The sequence below is a fragment of the Chenopodium quinoa genome, unplaced genomic scaffold (assembly GCF_001683475.1).
Source record: "Chenopodium quinoa cultivar QQ74 unplaced genomic scaffold, ASM168347v1, whole genome shotgun sequence".
NCBI lineage: Eukaryota > Viridiplantae > Streptophyta > Magnoliopsida > Caryophyllales > Amaranthaceae > Chenopodium > Chenopodium quinoa.
This window is the reverse complement of record NW_018742418.1, coordinates 8,988,567-9,000,629: the sequence shown is the minus strand read 5'-3', so window position 1 is coordinate 9,000,629 and position 12,063 is coordinate 8,988,567. Positions and strand designations below refer to the sequence as shown.

Genomic DNA, 12,063 nt, shown 5'->3' with positions numbered 1-12,063 from the left:
GGTTCAGGAACCTGAAATTAAAGTATATTATGATTTTAAACGGTGAATTTGTGAATTGTGACTGCTCAACAACTAAATCAAGGGTTCACTACCTCTCGAATGGATACATCCATCGATACTGCACAGGTCCACCTAACTTTGACTCGTACGGTAAGTGAATGGGTAAATGCTCCATGGAGTTGAAGAATGCAGGTGGAAAAATCTTCTCCAGTTTGCAAAGGATCTCGGCAATGTTCTTTTCCAGCCGTTCCATGTCACTGACTGTGACTGTGTAGCAACACAAGTCTTTAAAGAATTGACTGATCTCTGTAATTGCATTCCAGACATGAACAAGAAGCAATTCTCTCAATTCGACAGGTAATAACCTCTCCATGAACACGTGACAATCATGACTTTTCATTCTGTGTATTCTACACGCCTGCAGATCCACACATCTGCTCAAATTGGAGGCGTAACCGTCAGGGAATCGCAGGTCACGAACCTACTCACACAAAACCTTCCTCTGACCCTTATTGAGGCAGAATGGGGCCTTTGGCATGACCTCATTCCCTCTGTCATCAGTCTGTAGATGAAGTTGAGGTCGCCTACAATATTTGGCAATGTCATTTCTGGCCGAAGGTGTGTCAGAAGTTTGTCTTCTCACATCCATTACAGTGTGGAATATATGATCAAAGAAGTTTTTTTCAATGTGCATGACATCTAAGTTGTTACGAATCAGCAAATGCTTCCAATACGGAAGCTCCCACAGGCAACTTTGCTTCAACCACCCTTTCTTTTCCTTTTTCAACTCTTGCAGTGATTCGGGCCCATCGGTGGCCCTCGGAAGGTCTTTCACACATTCCCAAAGTTCCGCCCCTGACATGATGTGCGGTGGTGAGCCTTTTTCAACTCTGTTTCTGCAAAATGCTGTTTTACTTTTTCGGAAAGGATGATCTGCAGGAAGAAATTGACGATGACAATCAAACCACGAAACTTTTCCGCCATGCTGTAACCAAAATGCCTTGCTTTTTTCCATGCAGTACGGGCAAGCCTTCTTACCAGCTGTGGACCATCCAGACAACTTACCATATGCAGGGAAGTCACTAATGGTCCATAGGATGGCTGCTCTTAAATTGAAATTTTGTTTCTTTGATATATCATAAGTACTTGCGTCAACTTCCCACAACTGTTTCAGCTCTTGTATCAGTGGTTGCATGTACATATCTAAATTTCCCTTCGGGTTTTGGGACCAGGGACTATCAGTGACAAGAACATGAACTGCCTTTTCATACACATTGAGGGAGGCAAATTGTATAGGGTTAAAATCACGGGCCAACAAGAGTAATGACCCCCGAACTTACCATGAGGAGCAAAACCATCTGTACACAGCCCTAGTCGAACATTCCGTGGATCCGAGGCAAACTCTGGGAAGCAGGTATCAAGCTGTCTCCAAGCTTCAGTGTCACTAGGGTGTGCCATCGTGCCTTTGACACGAGGATTATTTGCATGCCAACTCATTTCCTCTGAAATGTTCTTCGTTGCAAACATCCTTTGCAACCTAGATGTGATCGGGAAATAAAATAGCGCATTATTTGGAACTAAGCTGCCTTTAACAGTTCTTTTGTATTGATCACTGCCACACACTCTACATGTAGGAAGCTCAGCATCCTCTTTCCAAAACAACATACATCCCTTGGGGCATGCATGAATCTTTTCATGCGGCAGCTCCAACCCCTTAACAACCTTCTTAACATCGTAGAATGTCTCACCCAAACGGCTGTTGCCAGGGATCGCTTCTGTCAACAATGAAACGAACCCATCAACACACCTGTGCGGCAAATTGTACTCACACTTTAAGCTAGTAATTCTTGCCGCCACCTCCAAAACCAACATCGAACTCCCTTCATACAATGGATGTTCAGACGCCTTCAATAAATCAAGAAAACGCTTTGCTTCAGCGTTAGGCTCCTCCTCTACAGCTTCAGTACCCGATCGATCATAATTATGACCAACAGCATCCGTAACCATATCACGATATTCATTTGATTGGCCTTCTACTGAGGATTCAGGTAACCCTTCCCCTTGACACAACCACTCCCAATAACGAGGAGTGAATCCCTTGCTGTACAAATGAATTGTTACTGTGTCCGGATCCTGAAAACGTCTGTTATTGCATTAACACAAGGACACTTATATTCATTCTTTGCAGTCTCACGATGATCTTCGCAAAACTGTATGAATTCCTCCACCCCTTTCAAGAACTCAGGCTTAATAGAACGCCTATCCAATCTATCATACATCCAGCTCCGCTCTCTTCGTTTCATGATTCTAACTTCAACGGGTATATATCTAAGCGTATGATTATGAAAATTATTCATTTCAAACATTTTTAGAAGATTTAAACACTAAACTAACATATATACATTATACTAAACTAAACTAACATACATACATACATTATACTAAACTAAACTAACATACATTATACTAAACTAAACTAACATATATTATACTAAACTAAACTAAACTAACATACATTATACTAAACTAAACTAACATATATTATACTAAACTAAACTAAACTAACATACATTATACTAAACTAAACGAAAGTAAACTAACATACATACATTATACCAAACTAAACTAACATATATTATACTAAACTAAACTAAACTAAACTAAACTAAACTAAACTAAACTAAACTAACATACATACATTATACCAAACTAAACTAACATACATTATAGTAAACTAAACTAAACTAAACTAACGTACATTATACTAAACTAATAACATACATTATAATAATATAAACTAAACTAAACTAAACTAACATACATTATACTAAACTAATATACATTATACTAAACTAACATATACATTATACTAAATTAAACTAAACTAAACTAAACTAAACTGAACTAACATATACATTATACTAATAAAACTAAACTAATTAAACTAACATCAAAACATACTTAGCATATCAATAATCAACCTACATTATATTAAAAATTAAACTAATAAACTAACATAAACATTACATTAACATTAATATGAACATTACATATTAAAAATTAAACTAATAAATTAACATAAACATAAACATTAACATTAAAAAAACTAACGGCATTATTAATGTCGGGTTTTTAATTTCGGGTTTTTTGATTGTGGGTTGAGGGTGGTGAAGAATGGAGCAAAAACAATGAAGAAGAATGGAGCAAAGAATGAAGCGTGAAAAAAATTGAGAAATGAAGAACAATGAAGAAATGAAGCGCGAAAAACACGATGCACAACATTTAGATCCGAAAACCTTTCGACGGAATTTCCCGTCGGAAATTCGTCAGACAAAATGGTATCTTATGCACAGAAACACCATTTTCGACGGATTTTCCAACGGATTTCGGACGGAAAATTCCGTCGGAAAATGGTATCCAAGGTTCAACCTTTTTCCGACGGAATGATTCCGTCGGAAATGGCTGTCTCCGACGGATTCAATCCCTCGGAAATTTTCCGGCGGATTTTTCCGTCGGTAATTGCAGATATCCGTCAGAAATCCCCCAGTTTTCCGACGGACCCTTTTCCCTCGGAAAATATGCCTTTTTCGACGGAATTTTTCCGACGGACGTATTTTCCGTCGGAAATTTACTGCATTCTTGTAGTGAATATATATATTTCCCAATTTCTTCATGAGTTTGGGGGAAGCGATCTCACTAGGGTTACTCATAAGGTTAATCTCCACAATCCTATTAAAAAGACTAAGAGCACTACCGAAGGCCGGTCCTGGACCAACAATACCATAATTGTGAAGAAGCATAGCCTGAAGACCAGAAGACTGCAAAACGCGACGCAAGGAAAGCATAGTGCCGAACATCACCCACTGAACCCAGTCCACCATAAGCAAAAGGTAAGCTGGCAAGTCGCCATTGCCAATCACCAAAACCTAACCCCGAAGCAGTTACAATGCGCTCCAAAGAAGCTCGAAAAACCACATCAAAAGAATTCTGGGCCGCTTCAAAAAGACGAGGGGGACAAGTGCGCATAACAAAGTAGAGTTTGGAAACCCTAGTACACGCACGAAGAAGTAACAACTCACATTAGGGATCATCAAGCTTAGCAACAACATCCATTAGCACATTGATTTTCGACACTCTCTGCAAAACAAGCTCACCACAGAAAGAGGAATCCGCACTGACAGGACCACCAAGCAACTTAACACCATACACAGGACGAGCAATATCAGGAGGAAAGACACCTACGAGACGGCTACGAGGGTCCTCTGAGGGCCAGAAAACTTCCGTTTTCTCAACGTTGACATGGAGGACGAGACGAAGTCCCTCCGCCAAAATCAACTCCATAACCTTACCTACTACTAAGGTGTCACCAATAATAGTGTCGTCATCCAAATACCAAGCCTGCAAGCATAAGTCAAAAGAATCCTTGATTCGCACACCAACGGATGAAGAACCAAAGCAAAAAGCAAGGGTCAAGAGGATCACCCTGCTGCACTCCTTGACATGACCATAAGGTATGCTCCCCATAAAACAACTTGGCAGGAGAAGAGTAACAGAATTCAACCCAACGCGAGAGAGCTGGACAACGGAGACGAGCCTCACGCAACATAGCTGAACGGTCAACCAAATTAAAGGCATTCTAAAAATCCACCAGCAATATAGAAAGGCCAACATCACCACCACGAGCCTCTACCAAACGATTAACAACATGAAGAATAGCCTCACCACCCGCCGGCACCCCAACACCAAACTGAAGACCTCCTAAATAGCTTCCCAAATGTGGACCAATTAAAGCAGCGCCAACCTTTGAAACTAGACGCCCTTAAACGGTACCCACAGTAATAGGCCAAATACCACCACTAGGCTTAACAAGTGGCGTGAGAGGAACACTAGCAATAATTCTCCCAACTCAGCAGGACATTTCCCAACGAGAAAGAGAATAACCACTTACTTAATAGAGTCCACCAACTCACCTGAAATAGCAATTGCAGCACCACTCAAGCAATTCATAAGGTGTTGAGCACGCAAGCCCTCTTTATCGCATGACGTACCACGCGGAAACCCCTAACCTGGTCCAAAACAACAGCAGAAGTAGCAATAAGGTGATTATCAACTGGAATATCCGGTAAGATAAGAGCCGGAAAGGAATGGTGCTTAGCTTGTAATCATGCAAGAGAAGTATCATTGTAAGGGGCAAGACCAGAAGACAAAAGAACCATAACCGCAGCAGTGTAATGTCCGTCACAAATCTTTCTCTTACACTACTTAATATTACGCTCAGAAAAATCATGTTCCTCATCAGCAACCAATAAAGGTGGAGACATATCGGCCAACGTGTCCCGCACAAGCTGCACAGAACCACCAGGCTCACACCAAGAACGAATAGCAGTGGAGATACTCTCTTCCTGCCGCTGATGCCTAATACCCGAAGAACACTCACAATTACTCCGTGAAGAAAAGGATTTAAGGACATAAAGAGGCAACACAAGAAATTGAACCTAGCAAAAGATGTCATCAGGCTTGCAAATCACCTTATCAAGCGTTCCTTTGAGAACCCTAGAAAAACCCAAGCGACACTTAGGAGGGATAGTTTTTACAGAACGAAACCGCTTTGATAGCAAACTATCAAGGAGAGCAACTTATAAAGCAAAATGAGGCTCATAAGGCGCACTAGGAACAAGATCAGATACCTATGGAGAAGGACCCTGTGGTTTAGGAAACCATAAAGAACAAACCAAACAACACCATCCCCCGAATCAGGTGGGGCCACAAAATCATCAGAACTAGGACCATGTCGACACTTCGTACGAAGAGTATGTGTCTTGAATCACTCCCCACAAAGCCAAATGCCCATACGACGATAGGTCGTCTCAGCCTCCAAGAAAATAGCCAAATCAGAAGTAAGAGAGTGCCGGGTCAAATCCCACGCATCTACACAACAATGACGGTCACGGAGATGAATGAGCAGAGAAGCTTTTGCGAGCCCATTACCCCGGCCATCATGACACCCATTAATTCCCACGAATGGGCAATTAAAGTGAACAATAGGAGGCATAACACCCACCAAAACTTGCCACGAGAAGATCACTAAATAGCACAACACGGACTACAACCAGAAACGACCCAAAAATGCACCAAAACTGCACCCAAAAGCACCAATTTCACACCAATACTGCACCCAAAAGTTCCACAAAATCACACCAAAACTGCATCTAAATTCACACCAAAAACACACCAACACTGACCACCTTAAAATTGCACCAAGTGACCAAAAACAACACCTAAAGAAGCACCAAAATCACCTCAAAACTACACCATAATGACCAGAAAACTGCACCCAAATAGAACCCAAAAAGACCACCAAACTGCACCCAAACGGACCACCAAACTGCCCCCAAACTGACCAGAAAACAACACCTAAAACGCGCAAGAAACAGCCCAAAACCAGACCAAAAAATATCAGCAAAACCGACCTAAAGCTCCCTATTAAACCCGATTCTGTTACCTTAAAAGGGACGCCTGAAAACCTGATTAAAAGCGCCTGAGCACCGGTTGAAAACCTGATTAAAAACGCCTGAAATGCAGCCGGAAAATGGATGTGGAATCTACCTGAAAAGCACCCTGAAGTGCACCAAATAAACGCGAAAACCCCCAGAATTCCGCTAGAAAATCGACTGAAGATCGCTTGAAAATCGAGACGCCACCGCTAGCCCTTCGTCTGACCTATAACCACCGGTAATTCGCCGTGAAACGTTGCAGGAAAAATGACGTGGAAGCAGCCTACCCTAATTGCCCCTAAACGAGAGGATTTTGTGTTTTTTATTATTATTTATCTATTTATTTATTTATTTATTTGTTTATTAATTTATTAAAAATATAAAATTTTAATTCTCCTAGTATGTACGTTATGTTTTGTTTTTTTTTCTACTCTAATTTTTTAATTGCCAAAATGCCATGTTTTAATATCTCGTTTTAATTGATTAAAAAATATCATAAATGAATCTTGTTTTGTACAAATTTTTAAAAAGAACTTTATGATATTAATATAAGATACTTTTTGAAAGTTACAATCTATTTTATGCATATGGAAAATTAGAAATCCTATCAGAAATAAAACTCTAAATAACTTATTTATTTAAAAAATCTATCTTAAACTCAACTTTTTTTTATCCTAAAACTATCTTAAATGCTCTTATCTAGCGTCAAAGGTGTCGTATTAAACTTTATATGTCACCTACGTGACACGACACTTGCCGAAAACTTGAAACGCCAAGTGTTGTTGTCTCATGACCAGCCTAAAATTTTACTTTATATATTAGTTAAGTTATATGATATGATATGATATGATCAAGGGCGAAGCCAAGATTTTCAAGTCTTGGGTGCCAGACTTGTTAATGGATAATTGAAAAGGTTAAAATGTACTAATATTTTATTGTTACTAAAAAAATATTTAAATTTTACTCTACTATTTTTCAAAGTGCTATAAAATTTACAGCAATCTCTTTTTCTATGTATATTACCAAAACATCTCTAAGAAAATCATCCTTATTTTGCTCCTTAATTGAGATTTCTATGTATACTACAAAAACCTTTTGGGGTTATCAGTCTCAAGAATTGAAGTAGTAGATTTTTTTGCCCCTCAAAATTTGTATTTTGCTCATTATCATCACTCAAATTACGCTTAGAATTCAAATTTGCTTTTAAAGTCGAACCCTCTTGTTGTTGATTTTAACTTCTTTATATTAAAAAAATCTAGCGTTTTTTATTTCATGATATCAATACAAAAACAATAATTATCAAATTAAATAGCATATAACCCTAAAAGTTTGATATTTCATATTGAATGTAAGCAATTAGCCTAAAGTTCCATTCAATTAACAAAAAATTAGCCAAAATTATTAAATAAAATAAGCTTTATTAGAAAAACCCCAAGCTCGCGTTGAATAAGCAAAACCTTATTCAAAAGATATGTTAGGGATAGGATTCAAACCCAGCTCCCTCATGAAAGAGCATCATTCCATAACCAACATGACAAGCCTTGTTTACTAAAAAATTATGTGTCTTTAATAATATACTTCGTATGTACGTAGTATAATAATTTGAGAGGGCCATTAACATTTAAAACATGGACTACAAATCTAAGCCGGGAAGGCCGGGCCTCCACCAGCCCCTTAGATATGATATGATATGATATGATATGATATAATGTTTGTCTTACCCCCTCCGTGTTTTAATAAGTATTACACTTACCAATTGCGGTCGTGTTTTAATAAGTGTTACATTTCCTTTTTTGGCAAAAAGCTACTTCCTCTATTCGTTTTTACTTGACTTGTCTCTTTTATCACGCTTGTTAATGCAAAACTGTAACGATCAATAAATTTAATTCTCCATAAGTAAAAATTATAAAAGTTATATATTATGATAGTACTTATTGAGACGAATTCAAAAAGATCCCACTTAAGTTTTTTCTTATATATTATTCACAAAAGACGTTCAAAGAAAGGATGGTGTATAGTCTAAAAGTCAAAGCGGATCAAGTAAAAAAGAACGGAGGAAGTACGTTTCAATATTATATCTTTCTCCTCTCATGATCCCCACCCGACCCCCCCCCCCCCACTACTTATTTTTTATTATTTCTTTCCTTTCACATTCATTACTTTTCAATAAACTATTAACTCCAGTATCTTTCTAATACAATTTTTTAGTACTTCAAACATACCCACTTACTTCTTATTTTATTTAAGTCAATTAAATTGCCTAAGACTATGTGCAGGTCAAAGTGTAACACTTATTAAAACACGGAAGGAGTATTTGATATCTAAACAATTTTTAATACAATATTGTAATTTAAATATCTCAATCCTTCCAAAAAAAAAAATTAAATATAAAAGTTAAATATATCATACTACGAATTACCATAAATTATAAAATTGTACAGTACGAGTTTATATGGAAATTAAAATAAGGAAAATGCTACACATAGCCCTTATGGCTACATATAAGAAGCTAAAATTGGAAAAAAAAAAACAAATGAAAATATAATATTAATTACACTGATTTACGCGTGATTTTGTCATGCATTTCTAAATTAATTCTAAATAAGGAAAGTTAATAAATGCTTATTCATAACCCTAGCTAAGGACTACATATGACATTACCCTAATAAAGACAAATCCCACCTGACAAAACTATGTTTTGAAAGTATAAGAAAATCGTTATCAGTATTTATTAGGTGTCATTTTGCTTTGAAATTTAAAATCTCCCAATACTTCAGATGCATAAGACAAACAAAAGAAATTAAATAAATTGGGGGGAGTACAATAGGTTATCGGCTGAGGTTAAATGTACCGTTATCCCTAATATGTCTATTTATACTACTATATATGTACCCTTAGTTTGCTTGTTAGCTATTGTAGGTTTATTTTTATTTTTTTTGATAATCAGCTATTGTAGGTTTATTGAGTAGAGAAAAATGAAACCAAACCAAATGTCAAAAGAAGAGGCAAAAGAGCTATTAGATGCAGTAACACATATATCAAACCAAAATATAGCTTACCTGAATTCCATGGCCCTGAAGTGTGCTGTTCAACTAAGCATCCCAGAAGCCATTCACAAACACAGCAAGGCCGTGACTATCGATGAACTCGCCAAAGCTCTTTCAATCCATCCTACCAAGGCTCCATCCCTACATCAGTTGATGCGTCTTCTTGTTCACTCCAAATTCTTCGCAACCAAAACATTGGTCGATAATGGAAACCAAACATTATTATATTTTGATCTTACCCTAAACTCGCAACTTCTTTTGAAAGATCATCCTCTAACTCAAGCACCTTTAACTATTATGCGAACCGATCCACTAATAACTAAGCCGTCACATAATCTTGCTACATGGTTTCAAAGTCAAGATATTGAGGTTTCTGAGTCCCCTTTCCACGTTACTTATTGTAGACATTTATACGAAGATGCGCCTAGTGATGCCAAATTTAATGAGTTATTTCAACAAGCTATGACAAGCGATTCTCAATTGATCGCTCGTGTGCTGTTGACTAGTAACGAGTTCAAGTGCGCAATGCAAGGTGTTGAGTCGTTGGTTGACGTTGGTGGAGGTGATGGTACTATGGCTAAGGCTATTGCCGAGGCCTATCCTGAGGTCGAATGTACCGTGTTCGACTTACCAAACGTAGTCCAAGGGATACAACGAAACGAGAAGGTAGGGAACTTGACATTTGTTGCAGGTGACATGTTTGAAGCTATTCCTCATGCTCAAGTCGTCTTACTCAAGGTAAATTACACTAATACTTCAATTGCTTCATTACTTTGGTGTTTTAGTAAACCTCTAATGCTCATCCCCTTTTTATTTTTCTAATATCCATTAAAATCTTGATAGATTATAAACAATAGTCACACGATATCTTATAAAATTTGTCTTGATTTTTTGTTTCAAAACATTAAAATTAATAAATTATGCAATACAAATATTGATATATTGTTATTACAATATTGGAATGGTAAACTTATATAGTGTTGCCTACTTTAATATGGTATTTTGCTAATTAATTCCTTATGATTTTACATTGTAGTGGATATTGCACAATTGGAGCGACGAGAATTGCATAAAGGTGCTTAAGCGATGTAAAGAAGCAATTCCAAGTAGGGACAAAGGTGGCAAGTTGTTGATCATAGATATGGTGGTTGGAATTCCAAGTGACAATTTAAACCAATTTTTCACAGATGTGCACATGATGTCTCTTTTGGGAGGAAAAGAAAGAACTGAACAACAATGGAAATATCTTTTCATCAATGCCGGCTTTAGTGACTATAATATTTTTCCAATTTTAGGGCCGAGATCTGTCATTGAAGTGTATCCTACATAATTTTAATTATTTCAATATAAATTTTTATTTTTTGGTGTTTAAAGAGCCACAAAGGCAAGTGATAAAAATCGATTTCAAGATCAGCTAAAACCGAGAAGAGAGCTCTAACCACTTGAGTTATATATCTCTCACTCTCAATTATTCCAATATTAGTTGTTTATATCATATTTTCCTCATTCAGTTTTAGTTGCAACATTTTGTTCTTAAATAAAAGCTCTCATATGACACTTGAAAAGATAAGAGTTATTAAACGTTTTCCTTCTTTTTTTAATTTTTAATATTTTATTTTTTATGGAGTACTGTTTAAACGTCATTCTTTTAACCAGCTTCCTTTGTGGACTAGTGGTAACAGAACGAACCCTCTAAAGTCTAGGTCCAGGGATCAAGCATTGGTATCGCCCTCTCTTTCTCTGTTCTCTAGATATATTTCTTTTTAAAAAAAAAAAAAAAATTCAAACATCATACTTCCGTCGTTCTAGTAATATTGCAACAATTGGACTTTTACATTATTCATTATGCTTGTTTGACCACATGTTATGATTTATACGTAAAGTAAAATATAATCATGTAGGGTCTTGGTAGATTCGTCTCGTAAAATACTTTCACAATATCAACTTTTTATAATTTTTACTCTTATATAATTATAGATATTTAGCATATAAAATATGCTTTGAGATACGTAATTTTATCGTTGTTGTAATATTTAAAACAGAGGAAATAACAAATAATAAGGAGTAGAGGAAGGATTTAGGGTCAAATGAAAACTTCCTTAAAATTGAGAAGAATTTAATGTGCATAATTTTTATACAATCAATTTAACAGTCAAATTTTGTTTGCAGGTGATTGAAGATGATCTTCAATCATAAGACAGACAATTAACTTCATTTATTATCATCAAAATAATATTAACTTCATTTATTTTCATCTATTACTATATTATATGGTGGATTCTGAATTGTGTATATATGCATACTATGACCCACCCACCATGCGCATAAATAATTTTGTCAATGGCCGTGAGAATGATTTTTGTCTGATGGATCTTATTGTATTTGAGAATGGACAAACTTTGCAATCCCACATAATTACTATTACAACCCTTAAAAATAAAAAAATCACACATAAGCTTTGTCTTTTGAGAGAAAGAATAACTCCTTTTAGAAAAGAAAGAGTTACAAAACATTACAAAAAT

General features: G+C 36.5%; 2 protein-coding genes across 2 annotated transcripts; one reads left to right on the top strand and one right to left on the bottom strand.

The window, feature by feature from the left end:
* Positions 1-481: 481 nt before the first annotated feature.
* Positions 482-4,026, bottom strand: LOC110714566. Its single transcript, XM_021893109.1, has 3 exons — positions 3,782-4,026; positions 1,341-2,101; positions 482-1,257 (listed from the first exon to the last, which is right to left on the bottom strand). The coding sequence occupies exons 1-3, from the start codon at positions 4,024-4,026 to the stop codon at positions 482-484; spliced, it is 1,782 nt and encodes a 593-aa protein (XP_021748801.1).
* A 5,266-nt stretch (positions 4,027-9,292) lies between these two features.
* LOC110707450 (trans-resveratrol di-O-methyltransferase-like) lies at positions 9,293-11,335 on the top strand. The gene is made up of 2 exons (XM_021885468.1): positions 9,293-10,279; positions 10,578-11,335. Exons 1-2 carry the CDS (start codon positions 9,470-9,472, stop codon positions 10,869-10,871), a joined length of 1,104 nt encoding a protein of 367 aa, XP_021741160.1. The 5' UTR covers positions 9,293-9,469; the 3' UTR covers positions 10,872-11,335.
* Positions 11,336-12,063: the final 728 nt, after the last annotated feature.

What these genes read in the sequence shown, in the direction of transcription:
- LOC110714566 (XM_021893109.1), bottom strand. Translation starts at nt 4,026, where the DNA reads ATGCGCACTTGTCCCCCTCGTCTTTTTGAAGCGGCCCAGAATTCTTTT. An exon ending in TATGCTTCTTCACAATTATG is followed by an intron (nt 2,102 to 3,781) that starts GTATTGTTGGTC and finishes TCATTTGTACAG; the next exon opens with CAAGGGATTCACTCCTCGTT. An exon ending in AGATGGTTTTGCTCCTCATG is followed by an intron (nt 1,258 to 1,340) that starts GTAAGTTCGGGG and finishes ATGAAAAGGCAG; the next exon opens with TTCATGTTCTTGTCACTGAT.
- LOC110707450 (XM_021885468.1), top strand. Translation starts at nt 9,470, where the DNA reads ATGAAACCAAACCAAATGTCAAAAGAAGAGGCAAAAGAGCTATTAGAT. An exon ending in CTCAAGTCGTCTTACTCAAG is followed by an intron (nt 10,280 to 10,577) that starts GTAAATTACACT and finishes TTTACATTGTAG; the next exon opens with TGGATATTGCACAATTGGAG.